The following is a 19,809-nucleotide window of genomic DNA, read 5'->3' as shown; positions in this document are numbered from 1 at the left end:
CGGTACGGGCGCGACACTGAGGGTTGCGATCCATTGCTGGTCACGAAAAAAGACAAAAAGACAAAAAAAAAAAAAAAAAAATTTGGGAGTTGATTATCAACTCTTCTCAATCTTTCTCTAAGGAGTTCATCTTATCGAAGTGGATGAAATGAAGCATTCTGTTATTTGTGTAAGAAGTCTAAGCTTATGTGCAGAAAAAAAAAGATAGGTTTTATTTATTTATTTATATAGATCTACAGTATAAAATCAATTTTGCTTTTTCATCCATTTGGAGTAGCATAGCCGGTGAGCTCCTTTACTTTCTTATCTGTACTTGGTGTAACTGTACTTATGCTTACTGGAATTGTGTTTTTAAAACTGGCATTGGAGGGCCAGCCCATGGCTCACTTGGGAGAGTGTGGTTCTGGTAACACCAAGGCCACCGATTTGGATCCCTATATAGGGATGAATGGTTAGCTCACTTGGGAGAGCGTGGTGCTGACAACACCAAGTCAAGGGTTAAGATCCCCTTACCGGTCATCTTTTGAAAAAAATAAAATAAAATAGGCATTGGTTTATAATGGATTAGTCATAAGAGCAAAAAAACTCATTTGATACTGTCTTCACAAATGACTTTAATTGCCTTAATGTTTTAAAAGTAATTATTGATTCTTTATTGGAGGCAGTAGAATTGATATTTCAGAGTCACCTAATAAAAGCAGATGATTAATTTTTGTGTGCTTTCACATAAACTATTACAATAAAAAAAGAGACAGAATGTATTATTTGGAGAGTATGATTTAAATTCAGCTCTGTCTAGAAATGTCTTCCTAAATATCTCTCTTGGCCATGTCATTCTTTAAATTATGGGATGGTTCTTAGGAGATAAAATGGTGTAATGGTAGTAAACAAACAGTTATAACCCAAGGTAATATAATTTTCAACCTTCAAAAAAACAAACAAAAGAAGAATATGTACAAAATTTGGGGTATATCTTTAAAAATAATAACATTTCAAAGTGAGAAAATCAACCTGAACTATGACATAAGAATTCATGCACTATTTTCTTGACCCTAAAATAAGTAATGTTATCTAACTTCCTAATCTTGATTATCTGAAAAGAAAACAAATTAGAGAACAGAATTTTAGGCAGAATAGACACAACATTACTTGAATATTGCATCCTCTAAGAAATCCTCTAGTTTTTACTTTTCAGAGAGGCCAAAATTGTGGCAGCCATATTCATATCTACCACAAGTCACACTGACAAGAAAGTAAATAAAGATTAATTATTAGAAGAACTACAAAAGCAAGAGTGCTATGCAATGGTTGATTCATGTGTCAACTGGGCTGAGAGATGCCCTGATAGCTGGTAAAACATTATTTCTGGGTGTGTTTGTGAAAGTATCACCATAAGAGATTAACAATTGAATTGGTAGACTAAGTACAGAAGACTGCCTTCACTGATACAGGCAGGCATCATCCAATCTGTTGAGGGCCCAAAAGAACAAAAAGGAAGGGTGAATTCATTCTCTGTTCAGTCTCCTGCCCTTGGACATCAGATCTCCTAGTTGTCAGGCCTTTGGACTCAGACTGAACACCACCACTGTCTTTTCTGGTTCTCCAGCTTGCAGATGGCAGATTGTGTGACTGCTCAGCCTCCATAATCTCATGAGACAATTTCCATTATCTATCTATCTATCTATCTAAATCCTATTGGTTCTGTTTCTCTGGAGAACCCTAATACATGCTATTACACTGAAATTGAGTTATTTGATTACTGACACTCTATTTTCTGCTTCCCTCAGAGAAGATAACCTGTTTCATTTACTTAAAAGATTTGCATACCTGTCACATTTGTCTTTTGTCCTTTTCTTTTCCTCCTCAAACTGTTCCAAGAGGTCTTTTGATTTTCCAACTGGCAAAGGAAGAGGAAATAAGCCTCCATTCTTTGTATCTCCTCTATACAGCTGGGGTTTTGTCTGGTACTTTGTGAAAATACTAGGTTCACTCTGTTAAATGAAAAAAAGAAATCAATATAACGTTTCACACATAAAAATATTTATAGTGTTCAGTATTTTCTCTACAATGCAGTGTTACATTTAAATATAAACCATATTGCTAAAAAAAACACAGCATGTAGCATTTCCTTTTTATTTTTGTGTACATCAGAAAATTATACTTAAAATAAAACAACTTTTCTGCCTTACCAGCCCAGAGATATTTAAAATGTCAGCTAAAATAGCATAAAATCAATTGCATAAATTTAAAGGCAACAACAGAGAATTATCTATGCTATCTCTGACTCTCTCTCTGAGATGATGTGTTAAAGTTTTTATATTAATAAGTTTAACTTGAATTGCTGTTGCTCAGCTGCTGGTAAATTAAAGACATGTTAATAAATTTGACATGGACTGGACAGCAGGCATGCTAGCACATGGTGAGCCATCTCCTACATTCTTAGGCATAATTAATTCTAAAACATTCAGAGAGTACATTTACTCCTTCATATCACTAGATACCAATATTTGTACTGACATACTTAGAGCATACTCTACTAAAAGCACTGATCTAATCTTATCCATTAAGTCCTTATTTGATACAGCTAAGACTGTATATAAAATCAAATCTAGTTCTAGACCAAAAAAAAAAAAACAAATCAAAATATTTCTGACATATGAGAGAAGACAGGTTGGTCTCATAAAATCAAGGACCAAGGGACTCTCTTCCTCATTCTGGCTCTTATTCATTAACTTGGGCCTCAGAATCTTCATCTGCTTCTTCTTCAAGGAGTAGTGTAGTTATCTAAAACTTTGTGGAAAGTACATGAAATTTCTTAGAAAAAAATGTTCATCTAAAATAAAATGTATGTTACTTTATTCCTATTTTATGAAATTCTTTTTGGTTTTTTTTCTTCTTTCTTTTTTGTCTGAGGGAAACTTTCATAAGGAATGGACTAACTCTTGCTTCTTGGAGCTAAAAGTCAAAGAGGAAGGGCATCATATTTCCCAGTTGCTGGGGGGGAAGAGAAAAACAGCTTCCAAGGGGAAGACTGCTCACTGGAGGAAAGCAACAGCAATTCCACCCTTGTGGCCTCTGAGCAGTTGGCAGCTTCCTCCTTTGGCGGTGGCTGAGGGGACGGTACTGTGCTCATTAGATCTTCCCTCTTGTTACTTCTGGGACCTCCAGCTTTCTGGGGAGAATACACAATGTTCGGGTTTTCCCACATGCACAGGTTGGGCTCAAAATCTGCACCATCTTTATCAGCCTTAGGGTTTTTTTTTTTACAGGAGTAGTTTTGGTGGATCAACTATTTGGAGTCAATATCTGGCAAGGTTAACGGCTCAGCTAAGGGCAGGTGTACTGTGGTAAAGGCCAGAAAGGACTCATTCCTCATGTCCCAGTCCAGCAAGCCCAGGACCTGGCATGGAGGTCAAGATTTTGGAGTTTGAGGATGTCATGCAATATTTGCCCCTCCCTGAGTGGCCAAGGGACTGACACTATTCTATGTCACTTTGGTAATAGAAGAAACTACAAATATAAGTATTTTTTCCATTTCAGGGGCTGGCCAGTTAGCTCAGTTGGTTAGAGAGTGGTGTTAGTAACACTAAGTTCAAGGATTCAGATCCATACCAGCTGGCTGCCAAAAAAAAAAAAAAAATTTTTTTTTTTTTTTCCCCATTTCAGACTACTAGGTCAAATGAGTCACCAATCAAGCACAAATCCATTTAGGAGAGTAATCCTTACAGAGGTACAATTCTAAATTATATTCCAACAGAATAAGTCTTATTTATAGCATTTCTCCATAAGGACTGTGAAATGTGTGCAGAGAAATTCTGAAAATCATACTCACATCCAGAGAAGTCTGTTGTGACTGTTTTGAATGCCTCAAGTGGGCACCAAAGTCCAAGGGTGCTGACAGCGTCTCTGAATTTTCTGGACAGAACTGAGATCCAAAGAGGAACTGGGAATCACTGAGACTGGAATAATCAGTCTGATTATTATTCCAGTTAGATGACTTAGTGGTCCTGAAATTAAGCAAGGAAAGCATATCAAGTGGACAAATATCCTAAACAAATGTAATAATTCACAACTGTTCATTTTAGAATATTCAGGGAGAGTGCTAGCTTGTTCTGATGTCCAAGTACCCAGCACACTGCCAGTATTACCTACAAAGAGACACAAAGAAATTTTGAATGCCACCCATTTTGATTACAACAATCAGATGGAAACTCAAACATAAAAAAACTGACACCATTGAACATTATATTTTTAAAAGATGAATCTGAGGCCGGCCCGGTGGTGCACTGCTATAGTGCAACGCTTGGGAGTGTGGTGGCGCTCCCGCTGAGGGTTCGGATCCCACATACAGACCAGTTCCTGCTCACTGGCTGAGCGAGGCGCGGGGGCAACACCGAGGGTTGCGATCCCGTTGCTGGTCCCGGTCCGGTACGGGGGCGACACTGAGGGTTGCGATCCGTTGCTGGACACGGAAAAAGACAAAAAGGGAAAAAAAAAAATAAAAATAAAAATAAAATAAAAGATGAATCTGGGGCCGGCCCAGTGGCGCACTCGGTAGAGTGCGGCGCTTGAGAGCGCGGCAGCGCTCCCGCCGAGGGTTCGGATCCCATATAGAGACCGGTCCGCTCACTGGTTGAGCACGGTGCGGGCGCGACACCAAGGGTTGCGATCCTGTTACCGGTCACGAAAAAAAGACAAAAAGAAAAAAAAAAAAAAAGATGAATCTGTTCATCAGTAAGGGAACAGATAAATAAAAGTGTATACATTAACTGATGCAATCAGAAGCAATAAGCTATCACATGGGTAAGTCTCAAAAACATGATTTTGAGTGCAAAAAAAAGTAAAAATCAAATGATCTCTACTACATATCATTTATGTAAATTTTTAAACCTATATCATATACACCAAACAAGTATGTAACTGAGTGTATAGAAGGTGACTGGAAGGACACACATTAACTCTTCTAGAGTGTACCAGAGTGTATACCTACAGGAAAGGAAGGGAGCAGAACTGGAAGGAGAGAAGGAGCCATAATAAAACAGACACAAGATAGGCCTGGTTACAGACTGAATGTTTGTGTCCCCCCCACGCCCCGAATTCATATGTTGAAGTCCTAACCCCTAATGTGATGGTATTTGGAGATGTGCCCTTTGAGAGGTAATTAGGGTTTGATGAGGTCATGAGAGTGGCACCCTCATGATAGGATTAGTACCTGTAGTGGATTGAATTATGTCCCCCCAAAACTCACTGAAGCATAATTGTGTCCCCAAGCTTTATGTATTAGAAATTCAGCCCCCACTGTGACTGTTAAGAGGGTGGGGAATCCTATTATGGTCATTGAAAGGTGGAGTCTTGAAGAGGTGATTGGATTGTAGGACCATGCTGTAGTGGATAGATTAAAAACTGGTGGTCAGGGGCTTGGTTCTGAGGGCATTAAAAGAAGAGGAGAGTCTGTCTTCTCTTTCTCTGCTCTCTCTGCTCCCACCATCTTGCAATGTGAGACCCCTGGGTCGCTGTCACCATCACCAGATGGACTTTGGACTTCCCAGCCTCAGAAACTGTAAGCAATAAATTTCATTTTCTTTATAAATTACCCAGCTCCAAGTATTTTGTTATAAGCAACAGAAATGGACTAATATAGTGCCCTTATAAGAAGAGGCACAGAGAGTTCACACATCCCTCCTCCCCCTTAATGTGAAGACACAGCAAGAAGGGGCTGGCTGTCTGCAGGCCAAGAAGAGAGACCTCACAAGAAGCCAACTATGCTGACACCCTGATTCCGGACTTCCAGCCTCCAGAACTGTGAGAATAAATTTCTCACACCCAGTCCAGTCTAAGGTATTTTGTTATGGTAGATTGAGCAAACTAATACAGGTCTCTGCCAGAATGAAGAATATGATCAACTCAGATCTGTGTATAGCAGGATCCATTAAAAAATGTTTTTGAAACAAGGTGTATCTTGTCTTTTCTTGCTTTAAATATTTCCAGCTGTGAACTTCCAACTTCCCATGAATATCTATGCTAGTCTTTAAGCCTCACATATAAAGGGGATAGTAATATTAATAATGATACAATCACACTTGAACACAGCACACTGAATCTACTACAGAAACAACACATAAGTAGGCAGACAACTAAAACATATAGTCTTCAAGTTTTTATTTGAAACACATCTCAATAACAATTTGTGTTACTTAATGCTGAGAAACCATGTTTTTCATTAAAACACATACACACAAATCATTCCTTTTCTAAATGTTAAATTTAAAGCAATGTATATATTCTAAGCCAAAGGAACCTTCATATTATTAACATAAACTGTTTCTATATATTTGTTTTCTATGTATATTTGTTTTTAATAAAAAGAGACTCTTAATAGTTCAGCATAGGGTAGGGCAATTATTTTTACTCATAGAACCATTTCCTGAGATTAGCTAAGGTAATAGGCAGCCCATATATATATGGTAATATGGGTTGCATAATCATTGCTCAAAATAGCTCTTTGTGACTCCCCTCTTGGGCCAAAGAGAATACTTAGCTGGTCTGGAAGAAAAAAAATAATAAAAAAAGCTTTGTGAGCCTACTGAAATCACGTAGGATTTATATTTTAAAGATATAATCTGGAATCAAACAAAGATAGATTTTCTCTATTCTGTATCAACTGCAAGCACTTTTTTTCTTTTTGAGAAATAAATAGAACAGTGCTCTAGGTTTTTGATCAAATATAAGTCTCTTCAGGAAGGTGTTCAGGAGGAAAGAAACTATCCAGTGATAAAAGCATACCAAAAGCAATCAGAAATCCCTTAAGGCCCGGCCTGTGGCTCACTTGGAAGAGTATGGTGCTGATAACACCAAGGCTATGGGTTTGGATCCCTATATAGGGATGGACAGTTAGCTCACTTGGGAGAGCGTGGTGCTGGCAACACCAAGTCAAGGTTTAAGATCCCCTTACCGGTCATCTTTTAAAAAGAAAAAAATATATACATAGAAATCTCTTAAGTATGCACTACCTTCTGGGGCAGACCCACCAAGTTAATATGGCAGGTTTATTGCAGGCTGGTAGACACCAATATAAGTATCTTGGTAGAGTAGTAAAGGGGACAATATCTCAATGAGCCTTGTCAACAGCTGGAGTGGCTCTTATCTCCACAGTACCTACAACTTATACTACACAATTGAACAAATACCTGAACATTATCTTGATTTTGCTCCTTACTATTTCAGTAGCACTCACCCCAAATGAGGTAAGTTTCCAGATGCTGAACCATACCTGACTTTCACAGGCCCAGACTGTAGGCCCAGTGCTAGATGCAGCGTCATCACTCAGTTAATACACAGAGCTGGACTGACATTGTTTTTATAATCAGAGAATAAGCAGAACAAAAAACAAGCACCAGAAGGTACAGTAGTGACAGAGGAAGGGAAGAAAAGGAGAAGAAGCTATATGGGGTATCTTTATTACTGTAATCTAATAGGAAGATGTATTAGTTTGTTTCTGTTGCTTATAACAAAATACCTGAAACTGGGTGATTTATAAAGAAAATGAAATTTATTGCTTACAGTTTCTAAGGCTGAGAAGTCCAAAGTCCCAGGAACACATCTCGTGGTGGCAACAGTGACCCAGGGGTCTCACATTGCAAGATGGTGGAAGCAGAGAGAGCAGAGGGAGCAGAGAGAGAGAAAGATTCTCCTCTCTCTTCTAAAACCCTCAGAACCACACCCCTGACCACCATTTTTAATTTATTCACTACTGCACGGTCCTACAGTCCAATCACTTCGTCAAGGCTCCACCTTTCAATTATCATAATAGGATTTCCCACCCTCTTAACAATCACAGTAAGGGCTAAGTTTCTAATATGTAAAACTTGGGGGACACAATTCAATCTTCAGTAAGTTTTGGAGGGATATTATTCAATCCACTACAGAAGGAGACCCTCTTTCTATGAAATAATGAAACCATAAGATACTCTTAAGTATCAGAGAATATAGCCAGAAAACTTACCCAGAGCCTGAAGGAATACTGAGCATCTCTTTGATATTCCAGACATTAAAATTCATTTCTTATGATTATGCCTATTAGAAAGAACAGAGGAACATTAATTAAGGTTAATATAGTATAATTTTTGCCAAAGATTACTTTTCTAGTGACTATTATATGTACACGAGGACATTTCAGCAGTTACATTTCCATCCAATTGGTGAAAATTTCTATTACTTATGTGCCAGAAACAGGTATTTTCTGCTGTTGGTTTGCATATAAATTTCTATCCATTTTTATACCAGGGAAAGCTCAAAACCACCTGTAAAACAGTAAATTTGCCTTCCATCCTCTGCTCTTTTCTCTTGCCATCATCCTATTAATAATCTGCTTTTAGGGCCGGCCCGGTGGCGCACTGCTACAGTGCACCGCTTGGGAGTGTGGCGGCGCTCCCGCCAAGGGTTCGGATCCCACATATAGACTGGCCGCTCACTGGCTGAGCGAGGTGCGGGCACAACACCGAGGGTTGCCATCCCATTGCTGGTCCCGGTCCGGTACGGGCGCGACACTGAGGGTTGCGATCTGTTGCCGGACACGAAAAAAGACAAAAAGGAAAAAAAAAAATAATCTGCGTTTAGGAAAGGACCAATAAACCCCATCTTTCATTGCCCAATACAATGAGTTAGTTAATCTATTACCTCTACCAAGAAGACTAGTTCTCCTGAGACAATAGGATATTGGAATGCCAGGAAAGCTGCGGCATTTGGGCAGTAAAGAAGCTAGATGAGGAGGGAATACTTTGGGCAAAAGTGCTTCCCACACCCCTTATAAGCAGTTGCTTACTCTGCTCACTGACAACCAAACACGCTGCATACTACAGTGACTTATGATGATCATACAGCCTGGATTTTATTAAAGAAGCCCAATTTCTAAATTTTGTCTCCCCAATCTCACAACAACATTCATATTTATCAGATTATATATTACCATTTTGGCACTAGAAAATATGATTTCCACACATGGTGGTATAAAAACCATCAAACATCAAATGCTGTCCCAACCTAGATGAAATAAAACAGAAATTCTGGATAAATATAGACATTTTAATATACTTTTTACATAATTAACCTTATTTAAAGAAATCTGTACATTGGAGTTTTCTAATTTTCTAGAAAAATAGATGCATTGGGTGTTTATAACCACTTGTTTTGCAAGAATGTTAAGTATAGATCAGAGGATCAAGGGACTAAAGGCACTACCATTTATTTACTCAGCATCTACTAGATGCCAGGCACAGGGCTAGACTTTATATATGTCCACTTATTTAATCCTCACAATAATTTTGTGGGGCAGGTGTTGCTATCCCCACTTTTAAGTTTGTGAGCAAGGTTCAGATAGGTTAAATAATTAGCTCATGTCCTCTCCAATAATTAGGGGTAAGTAGTTCTAAGCCAGGTCAGTCCAGTACTAAAGCCAATGCTGTTTCAAACATACCATATCTGTTTCTCAACAGTTGCTCCGTTTTAGGTATTTTCTAGAACCAAGCAGCTCTGAATAATGAGCAGTAAGGTAATGAATTGAAAGAGTATCTCGGTAGAGGCAATCAGAACAAAGTTCATATCCTGCCTCTTGTATTTATAAACTGCGTGAACTTGGGAGAATTAGTTAACTTCTTAGAACCTCAGCTTCCTCATTAGTTAAATGAGGATAAGATGATAACACCTACCTCAAAGGGAGGGGATAGGGATTCAAGATCATGAATATCCAGTGCCTGGCATGTACACCAGCACTCATTAGATGCTTCTTAATGACTTTCTCAGAGACTGTGGTTTCACCATTCTCACATGAATCCATGGTCTTCTGGGGCTTTCCACATTCACCTACTCTCCACATTCACATTCACCTCTCCAACGACTCTCATTCATAACAGCTCATAGACACTCACATTCACCTCAGCTGTGAATGAAGTTGCTGCAGGGTTGGAACTAAATATTACTGTTAATTTTTTTGTCTCAATCCTATATACTGTTTAGATAATTTATTCTGTGTAGAGTGCCTTCAAAGAAGTTCAGTGCAATATTACTTTCCCATGAAGCAAATAAATTAATAAAATACCTCACTAAGAAGACAACTGAAAAAAATTCATTTTAAAAGTTGGCTACAGGGCCGGCCCGGTGGCGCACTGGATAAGTGTGCCGCTTGGGAAGCACGGCGGCGCTCCCGCCCGAGGGTTCGGATCCCACATAGAGACCGGTTCCCGCTCACTGGCTGAGCGAGGCGCGGGAGCAACACCGAGGGTTGCAATCCCGTTGCCGGTCCCCGGTCCGGTATGGGGGCAACACTGAGGGTTGCGATCCGTTGCCGGACACGGAAAAAGACAAAAGATAAAAGTTGGCTACATTGCCCAGGGGCACTCACTAGTGAATTCTATGAAACATTTAAGGAGACACTTATACCAATTCTCTCTAATCTCTTTGAAAAGACAGAAGCAGAGAGAATACTTCCTAACTCATTCCATGAGGTCAATATTACCCAAAATCAGACAAAGAAACAAGAAAACTACAGACCAATATCTTTTATAAACATAGATGTAAAGTCCTCAATAAAATTTGAGCAAATAGGGGCCGGCCCGGTGGCTCACTCGGGAGAGTGCGGTGCTGATAACACCAAGTCCCCGGGTTCGGATCCCATATAGGGATGGCCGGTTCGCTCACTGGCTGGGCGTGGTGCTGACAACACCAAGTCAAGGGTTAAGATCCCCTTACCGGTCATCTTTAAAAAAAATAAATAAATAAAAATAAATTTTGAGCAAATAGAATCCAACACTGTATAAAAAGAATTATGCACCATGACCAAGTGGAATTTATTCCAGACATGCAAGGCTGGTTCAACATAAAAAATCAATTAATATAATCCATTACATCAATAGGCTACAGAAGAAAAATCATGTAATCATATCAATAGATGCAGAAAAAACATTAAATAAAATTCAACACCCATTCATGATTAAAAACTTCAAACAGACTAGAGATAGAGATGAACTTCCTCAACTTGATAAAGAACACCTACTACAAACCTACAGTTAACATCATACTTAATGGTGGGAAACTGGAAGCTTTCCTGCTAAGATCAGGAACGAGACAAGGATGTCCCCTCTCACCACTCTTTTTCAACACTGTACTAGAAATCCTAGATAATGAAATAAGACAAAAAAAAGGGCCAGCCCTTGGCCCACTTGGGAGAGTGTGGTGCTGGTAGCACCAAGGCCATGGGTTCTGATCCCTATATAGAGGATGGCCAGTTAGCTCACATAGGAGAGCGTGGTGCTGACAACACCAAGTCAAGGGTTAAGATCCCCTTACTGGTCATCTTTAAAAAAAAAAAAAAAAAGAAGAAGAAGACAAAAAATAAAAGATATACAGATTGGGAAGGAAGTAATAAAATTCTTTGTTTACAGGTGACACGATTGTCTATGTTGAAAATCGGAAAGAAGTGACCAAAAAATTCCTGGAATAAGTGATTATAGCAAAGTCACGGGATACAAAGTTCATATATAAAGTCAATCACTATCCTATACACCATCAATGAACCAGAAGAATTTAAAATAATAAAACACAATACCATTTACGTTAGCACCAGGAAGAAAAAAAACAGGTATAACTCTGACAGTATATGTACAATATCTATATGAGGAAAACAACAATACTCTGATGACAGAAATCAAAGAAGAAATAAATAAATGGAGAGAGATTCGTGTTCATGGATAGGAAGACTCAATACTGTCAAGATGTCAGTTCTTCCTAACCTGATCTACAGATTCAACACAATCTTCATAAAAATTCCAGCAAGTTATTTTGTGGATATTGATAAGCTGATTCTAAAGTTTATATGGAGAGGCAAACAACCCAGAATAGCCAACACAATATGAAGAAGAACAGAGTCAGATAACTACCTGGCTTCAGGGATAAATACAGATGAATAGTAATCAAGACAGTGTGGTACTAGCAAAAGAACAGACAGATCAATGGAACAGAATAGAGAGCCCAGAAGTAGACCCACATGGGCCGGCCCGGTGGCGCACTGCTACAGTGTGCCGATTGGGAACGCGGCGGCGCTGCCGCCGAAGGTTCGGATCCCACATACGGACCGGTTCCTGCTCACTGGCTGAGCAAGGTGCGGGTGCAACACTGAGGGTTGCGATCCCGTTGCCGGTCCCGGTCCGGTACGGGCGCAACACTGAGGGTTGCGATCCGTTGCCGGACAAGAAAAAAGGAAAAAAAAAAAAAAAAAGAAGTAGACCCACATAAATATAGTCAACTGACCTTTGAGAAGCAAAGGTGATACGATGGAGAAATTATAGTCTTTTCAAGAAATGGTACTAGAACAACTGGATATCCACATACAAAAAATGAATCTAAGGGGCTGGCTGGTTAGCTCAGTTGGTTAGAGCAAGGTGTTATAACACCAAAGTCAAGGGTTTGGATCCCCACACCAGCCAGCCACACACACACACACACACACACAAAGAATCTGGACACAGACCTTACACCTTTCATAAAAATGAACTCAAAATGGATTATAGACTTGAATATGAAGTGCAAAACTATAAAAATCCTAGAAGATAACAGGAGAAAATCTAGATGACTTTGGGATTGGTGATGACTTTTTGGATATAATAACACCAAAGATACAATCCATGAAAGAAAGAATTGATAAGCTGGACTTCATTAAAATTAAAAACTTCTCTGAGAAAGACATTGTCAAGAAAATGTGGAGGGCTGACCCTGTGGCGCACTCGGGAGAGTGCAGCGCTGGGAGTGCAGCAGCACTCCCACCACGGGTTCGGATCCTATATAGGGATAGCCGGTGCGCTCACTGGCTGAGCGCGTTGCGGCTGGTCACAAAAAAGACAAAAAAAAAAAAAAAAAAAGTAAAGAAAAGAAAATGTGAAGACAAATTCCAGACCAGGACAAAATATTTGCAAAAATCATATCTGATGAAGAATTGGTATCAAAAATATGCGAAGAACTCTTAAAACTCAACAATAAGAAAACAACCTGATTTAAAAATGGTCAAAAGTGGGCCGGCCCGGTGGCGTACTGGATAAGTGCGCCGCTTGGGAAGCGCGGCTGCGCTCCCGCCCGAGGGTTCAGATCCCACATGCAGACCGGTTCCCGCTCACTGGCTGAGCGAGGCGCGGGAGCAGCGCCGAGGGTTGCGATCCCGTTGCCGGTCCCCGGTCTGGTGCGGGGGCGACACTGAGGGTTGCGATCCGTTGCCGGACACGGAAAAAGACAAAAAAAATAATAATAAATAAAATAAAATAAAAATGGTCAAAAGATCTGAAGCCAACCCACCAAAGAAAATATACAAATGGCAAATAAGAATATAAAAAGATGGGGTCGAGCCAGTGGTGCACTCGGGAGAGTGCAGTGCTGGGAGCACAGCAGCGCTCCCGCCTCGGGTTCGGATCCTATATAGGGATGACCGGTGCGCTCACAGCGCTCACTGGCTGAGCGCGGTGCGGCTGGTCTCAAAAAGGACAAAAAAAAAAAAAAAGAATATAAAAAGATGCTCAACATCATGAACATCATGTGATTAGAGAATTGCAAAATAAAACCATAATGAGATACTACTACAAACTTGTTAGAATGGCCAAAATCCAAAATGTTGATAATACCAAGTGCTTATAAGAATGTGGTACAACAGACTCTCATTAATTGCTGGTGGAAATGCTATATGGTACAGCCACTTTGGAAGATAATTTGGCTGTTTCTTACAAAACTAAACATACTCTTATCATATGATCCAGCAATTGCACTCCTTCATATTTACCCAAATGAGCTTAAAACTTATGTCCATGCAAAAACCTGCACATAGATGTTTATAGCAATTTTATTCATAATTGCCAAAACTTGAAAGCAACCAAGGTGTCCTTCAGTAGGTGAATGGATAAATAAACTGTGGTACATCTGGATAACGGATTATTACGCAGCAGTAAAAAGAAATGAGCTATCAAGCTATGAAAAGACATGAAAGAACCTTAAATGCATATTACTAAGTGAAATAAGACAATCTGAAAGGGCTTAAATACTGTATGGTTCCAACTATATGACATTCTGGTAAAGGCAAATCTATGGAAAGAGTAAAAAGATCAGTGGCTGCCAGGAGCCAGAGGTGAGGGAGAGATGAGCAAGTAGAGGACAGAGGTTTTTTATGGCAATAAAACTATGATACTATAATGGTGGATAAATGTCATTATTCATTTGTCAAAACCATAGAATGTACAAGACCAAGAGTGAACCCTAAGGTAAACTGTAGACTTTGGGTGATAATGATGGGTCAATGAAGGTTATCGATTATAACAAATGTACCACTCTGTTGAGAGATGTTGATGGTAGGGCAAACTGTGTGTGCTTGGCGGATAGGGTGGGGGATAATGGTTAATCTGTATTTTCCACTCAATTTGTCTGTAAACCTAAAACTGTTCTAAAAAATAAAGTCTATTTTTTAAAAAACTGGCAACATTCAAACAATCTTTAAAGTAAACCATAGTCAGGGGAACAATACAGACCTAAGTGCTAAGAAGAGATTCTGAAAGAACAGGCTGTTAGCTATTATTATCTGAATCTTAAAGATGCTCAGAATGCTTTTCCCACAATCTCAGCCCACCCTGTTAAAAAAGTATGTAATTTGCTTTTGGAAATACATGTAAGGCCCAAATACCTTATACTCATGGAATTAGCAATATAAACACTTAGAAGGCCCTTACAGTTCTAGGTACACAAGAGTGTACTGGCACCAAGGGGTGGGGCTAAGGATGTCCTGGATGACTAGAAGGTGGCAAAGATGGTCTTCCTCTCAGAGTACATGACCAAACTCCTCCTAGCTGTTGAAAATAAAACCAGCAACCCTAGTTAACTGTATTAAACAGGAGAGATTCAATACATGTGTGGTAGAAGTTAAACTAACATTTCTTCTTTTTGGTTGGTTGTCCTGCCTTACTTGGGCACTTATATCTATGTTCACCATATGGTTTATCCAAGCCCGAACATATCCATCTTCCCAGAATTTAACCAGAGGAAAGGTGTCCTACAAAGGTCAGGAACTTGACTATCAGTTATATTCAATAATCCCCCATCTACTCCCCAGCCCCACCAACTAAGTGATCTTTGTATCATCCCAATTTTATACTTTCTATAAATTATGGAGTTTTCCAGTGGTTTATAAAAAAGTGTACTGCTTCTTGCTCCTGGCTGGGTGAGTCAAGCCCCAGGTACCCTCTCTGCTGTTGGTGGAGTTGAGATGGTGATGTTTCCATTTACAGAGGTTGTAACTTTGGGTAGCAGTAGAAGTGGGAAAAACACTTCTGGCTGGGATCAAAGTAAGGAAGTTCTTTCTTAGTTGCATAAAGACAGAAAAACATGCAGATGGTTATGGGTCAAATGAGCAGAATATGCCTAAGTGGGGGCCGGCCCGTGGCTCACTCGGTAGAGTGCGGTGCTGATAACACCAAGGCCCCGGGTTCGGATCCCATATAGGGATGGCCGGTTCGCTCACTGGCTGAGCGTGGTGCTGACAACACCAAGTCAAGGGTTAAGATCCCCTTACCGGTCATCTTTAAAAAAAAAAAAAAAAAAAAGAATATGCCTAAGTGGAGGTTTCTCAGTATGAAGAGCAAACTCCTCTCTCCCCTCAGGCAATGGGTCTCTGACTTTGAGTCCCAGGGAACTAAATTCCTTTGTCTTGAATGTCTGCTTATTCCACAGGGGCAAAAAGAAATAATTGTGTGCAAGGTGAGAACACAGAGAAAGTCAGGCTTTTCCTTGAGAGATAAAAGTTATTGCTGAACCCAAACTGATTTAAAAATATTATATATAGGGCCGGCCCGTGGCTCACTCGGGAGAGTGCGGTGCTGATAACACCAAGGCCATGGGTTCGGATCCCATATAGGGATGGCCGGTTTGCTCACTGGCTGAGCGTGGTGCTGACAACACCAAGTCAAGGGTTAAGATCCCCTTACCAGTCATCTTTAAAAAAAAAATATATATATATATATATTATATATATAAATTAGTAAATAAAATCATGAAAACTTTTTATTTCAGAAAAGAGCCTAAAAGCTTAAATTGAATTAGTTGGTGCCAGAAAACTACATAGGTTGAAAACCAGACATTTCTTTAGAAATAATTATAACTTTAAATGGTGGAAGACTAAGACATGCTACAAATTTTAGTCTAGTATACATAGTTAATATTCTACTATTAAATCGATAGCATCCATATATAATATGCAGCCTGAGTTACAAGGACTAAAACTTGCCAGAAAGATCTCCTGAAGACACAGGACTGAGGCATGCTCCAGTTTCAAAATTAAATAAAGTAATAATATAATAGGTCATCAAATAAAGGACTAAAGCAGATGAGCTTCATTTTTCCTAACCCCTTTCATCTGTTCATCTCCATTCCATACATCCTTCATCAATAAAGTATCATTTCATCTGCCTTCTTTTCCTCCATAAACTCTCAGGCAAAGCCCCTTTTTGAGTACAGCTTTTCATCTCCATAAGGGAAAAATCAAAATTCAGAAGGACACTGTAAAAATGTTTAGGGATCCTTTCACATTACTAGCAACCGTCAAATGCAGTTAAATGAACTTTTTTTTTTTTTTTCCTTTTTTTGTCTTTTTTCGTGTCCGGCAATGGATCGCAACCCTCAGTGTCGCGCCCGCACCGGACCGGGACTGGCAACGGGATCGCAACCCTCGGCACCGCGTCCGCACCTCGCTCAGCCAATGAGCGGGAACCGGTCTATATGTGGGATCCGAACCCTCGGCGGGAGTGCCGCTGCGCTCCCAAGCGGTGCACTGTAGCAGTGCGCCACCCGGCCGGCACTATTTAAAAGATGACCGGTAAGGGGATCTTAACCCTTGACTTGGTGTTGTCAGCACCACGCTCAGCCAGCGAGCCAACCGGCCATCCCTATATGGGATCCGAACCCGGGGCCTTGGTGTTATCAGCACCGCACTCTCCCGAGTGAGCCACAGGCCGGCCCTAAATGAACTTTTTTTAAAAAAATTTTTTTTAGGGCCGGCCCGGTGGCGCACTGGATAAGTGTGCCGCTTGGGAAGCGCGGCGGCGCTCACTCAAAATATTTTAACATTTATTTGTACATATTTTGGCAATACAGTATATTGTTTTGGTACATGCATATACTGCACAATGATTTACTTAGAGTAGATAGCATAGTTTTGTACTCATTAGTCCACCACTTTTCCTCCCCCTTCTCCCCTCAGACTATTTATTTTTGCCACTGTTTTAAATAGAGTCTCTCAATAGGGATCAATAAACTTTTATGACTAGATGTCTATATAAACTCTTAATTCCACTTTCCCTCCAACTATTGCTCCATTTCTCTCCTTCCTTTACAGCAAAACTCCTGGAAAAAGTGGTTTATACTTGTAGTCTCTGACTTCTCATCAGCTTCATCTTTTGGATCTACACACCAATCGAGTTTTTCCCCTACTATTCCACTGAAACTGCTCCTGTAAAGGTTACCAATAATTAATTCTCACTCCTCTTCTGCCTTGACACATCAACAGCTTTTGACACAGCTGATCTCCCCCTCCTCTTTGAAGCACATTCCAGGTGGCTTCCAGAGCACCTCACTCTCCTGGGGTCCCTCTTCTGTCCCTGGCCATGCCCACTCCATCTCATTTGCTACTCCTTTCCTCATCTCCCAGAACTCTATATGTTGTATGTTTGGAGCTCAATCCTGTCTTTCTATACTTGCTCTGTTGTTGATGTCTTCATCCTATCACACGATTTTAAAAGCCATCTATAACGAGCAGAGGCAGAAAGTTAAATAGAACAATTTCTTTAGGAAAAAATAGTGCAAAATAATCCCAATACTATTTAACTATCCTAGAGCATCATAAAAGAAAAACTTCCAAATTATTTTTAAAGAATAAAACATTGAGGCTGGCCCGTGGCTCACCCGGGAGAGAGCAGTGCTGATAACACCGAGGCCACGGGTTCAGATCCCTATATAGGGACGGCCGGTTAGCTCGCTTGGTGAGCATGGTGCTGACAACACCAAGTCAAGGGTTAAGATCCCCTTACCGGTCATCTTTTTAAAAAAATAAAATAAAATAAAATAAAAATATAAAAAATAAAACATTGACTCTAAGACTTGACAATAGATTGTATCAAAAATTAAAACTACAAACTAATGTCACTGTTGAACATCAAAGCAAAAGTCTTAAACAAAATATTAACAAAGAGAGAGATGTTCTGATGATCTCCTACATAGGAGCAGAAAAGGCATTTGACGAAATTCAACATCAATTCATGCTAACAAGAAAAGCTTAATAAAACAGAAAGTTAATGAGTATTTCCTTGACATAATACACAAATTTCAGCCAAAACCTAGTATCTTAATTAATGAGAAAATACTAGAGGCCTTCCTAATAAAGTCAGGAACAAGACAAGAACGCCCACTATTATGGATTTGTGTCCCCCCAAAATTCATATGTTGAAGCCCTCACCCCCAATGTGACTATATTTTGAGACAGGGCCTTTAAGGAGATAATTAAAGTTAAATGATGTCATAAAAGTGGGGAAAGAGGAAGAGACACCAGAGATATCTCTGTCTTTGTCTCTGTCTCTCGTTCTTTGATAGGAATATTCAACATCACAAAGATGTCAAATATCTCTAGAGATATGAAACTTTGAAATGATCCTAATATAAATACCATTAGGATTTTTTCTGCAGTTAATTACTAGTTAATTATAAAGTTCATTTGGAAAAACAAGACCAGCCAGGAAATTCCTGAAAAAGAAAAAAAGGAAAAAGAGGGAGAATAAGTGGGGAGGGCCTAGCTCTAGAAGATATAAGAACATATAATAAAATGTCTATAATTTTATAGCTTTATATTGGCACATAATTAGATAGACAAAACAGTAGAACATAACATAAAATAAAGCAATAGACCTAACTGAAAATGAAAATGTAGTATGCACATGATAAATGTAGTATTCAAATATGAGGGTACTTCAAAAAGTTCATGGAAAGATTCATATTATCTTTCAGTTCAATTTCTCCATGAACTACTTGACGTACCCTCATCTGTGGTGGGAGGGAGAGACACATTTTAATAAGTAGAGTTGGGGGCCGGCCCAGTTGCGCACTGCTACAGTGCGCCGCTTGGGAGCACGGTGGCGCTCCCGCCGAGGGTTCGGATCCCACATACAGACCGGTTCCCGCTCACTGGCTGAGCGAGGTGCAGGCGCGACACCGAGGGTTGCGATCCCGTTGCCGGTCCCGGTCCAGTACGGGCGCAACACTGAGGGTTGCGATCCGTTGCCAGACACGAAAAAAGACAAAAAAAGGAAAAAAAAAAAAAAAAAAGTAGAGTTGGGATAACAACAGCTGCAGGAAAAAAAGATAAGATTGGATCTAGTCCTTACACCAAACACTAGAATATACCCAAATGGATCAGAGATAATGTAAAAATGAAACCATAAAAGCACTGGGGAAAAATTGATAAATTATTTCATAACATCGAAGGGGGAAATACTTCGACTCAAAATCAAGAAATAATAAGGAAAAACATTGGCAAATTTGCCTACTAAAATCTGTAAAAAGAAAACTTTTGTATCCCATAAAAGTCTTAGATGGTCAAGATGTATGAGCCAATAGCTGACAGAAAAAGAAACGGAAAGGCCCTTTTTTTGTACATAAGAAGATATAGGCAACCTCACTCACATTAAAGGGATGCAGTTAAAATAATACTGAGACTATTTTCTTATCTATAAAACTGGTAAAAATCCA

The 19,809-nt window shown here is 39.7% G+C and overlaps 1 protein-coding gene and 1 pseudogene across 1 annotated transcript in view; one reads left to right on the top strand and one right to left on the bottom strand.

Moving 5' to 3' along the window:
* LOC103584954 overlaps positions 1-1,796 on the top strand; it is a 2,957-nt pseudogene extending 1,161 nt beyond the window's left edge.
* The window catches only part of CCDC36 (coiled-coil domain containing 36), a 24,462-nt gene extending 16,404 nt beyond the window's left edge, over positions 1-8,058 (bottom strand). Inside the window, exons 1-3 of the mRNA XM_008565812.1 lie at positions 8,003-8,058; positions 3,833-4,007; positions 1,828-1,991 (exon numbers count right to left, since the gene is read on the bottom strand). Coding sequence (XP_008564034.1) covers positions 1,828-1,991; positions 3,833-4,007; positions 8,003-8,058 — 395 coding nt within the window. The remainder of the gene's footprint in view (positions 1-1,827; positions 1,992-3,832; positions 4,008-8,002) is intronic.
* Between the last annotated feature and the right edge of the window lie 11,751 nt (positions 8,059-19,809).

This window comes from Galeopterus variegatus, unplaced genomic scaffold (genome assembly GCF_000696425.1).
Source record: "Galeopterus variegatus unplaced genomic scaffold, G_variegatus-3.0.2 Scaffold203, whole genome shotgun sequence".
Classification (NCBI taxonomy): domain Eukaryota; kingdom Metazoa; phylum Chordata; class Mammalia; order Dermoptera; family Cynocephalidae; genus Galeopterus; species Galeopterus variegatus.
The sequence above is the reverse complement of the archived record's forward strand: the minus strand, read 5'-3'. Positions and strand labels throughout refer to the sequence as shown.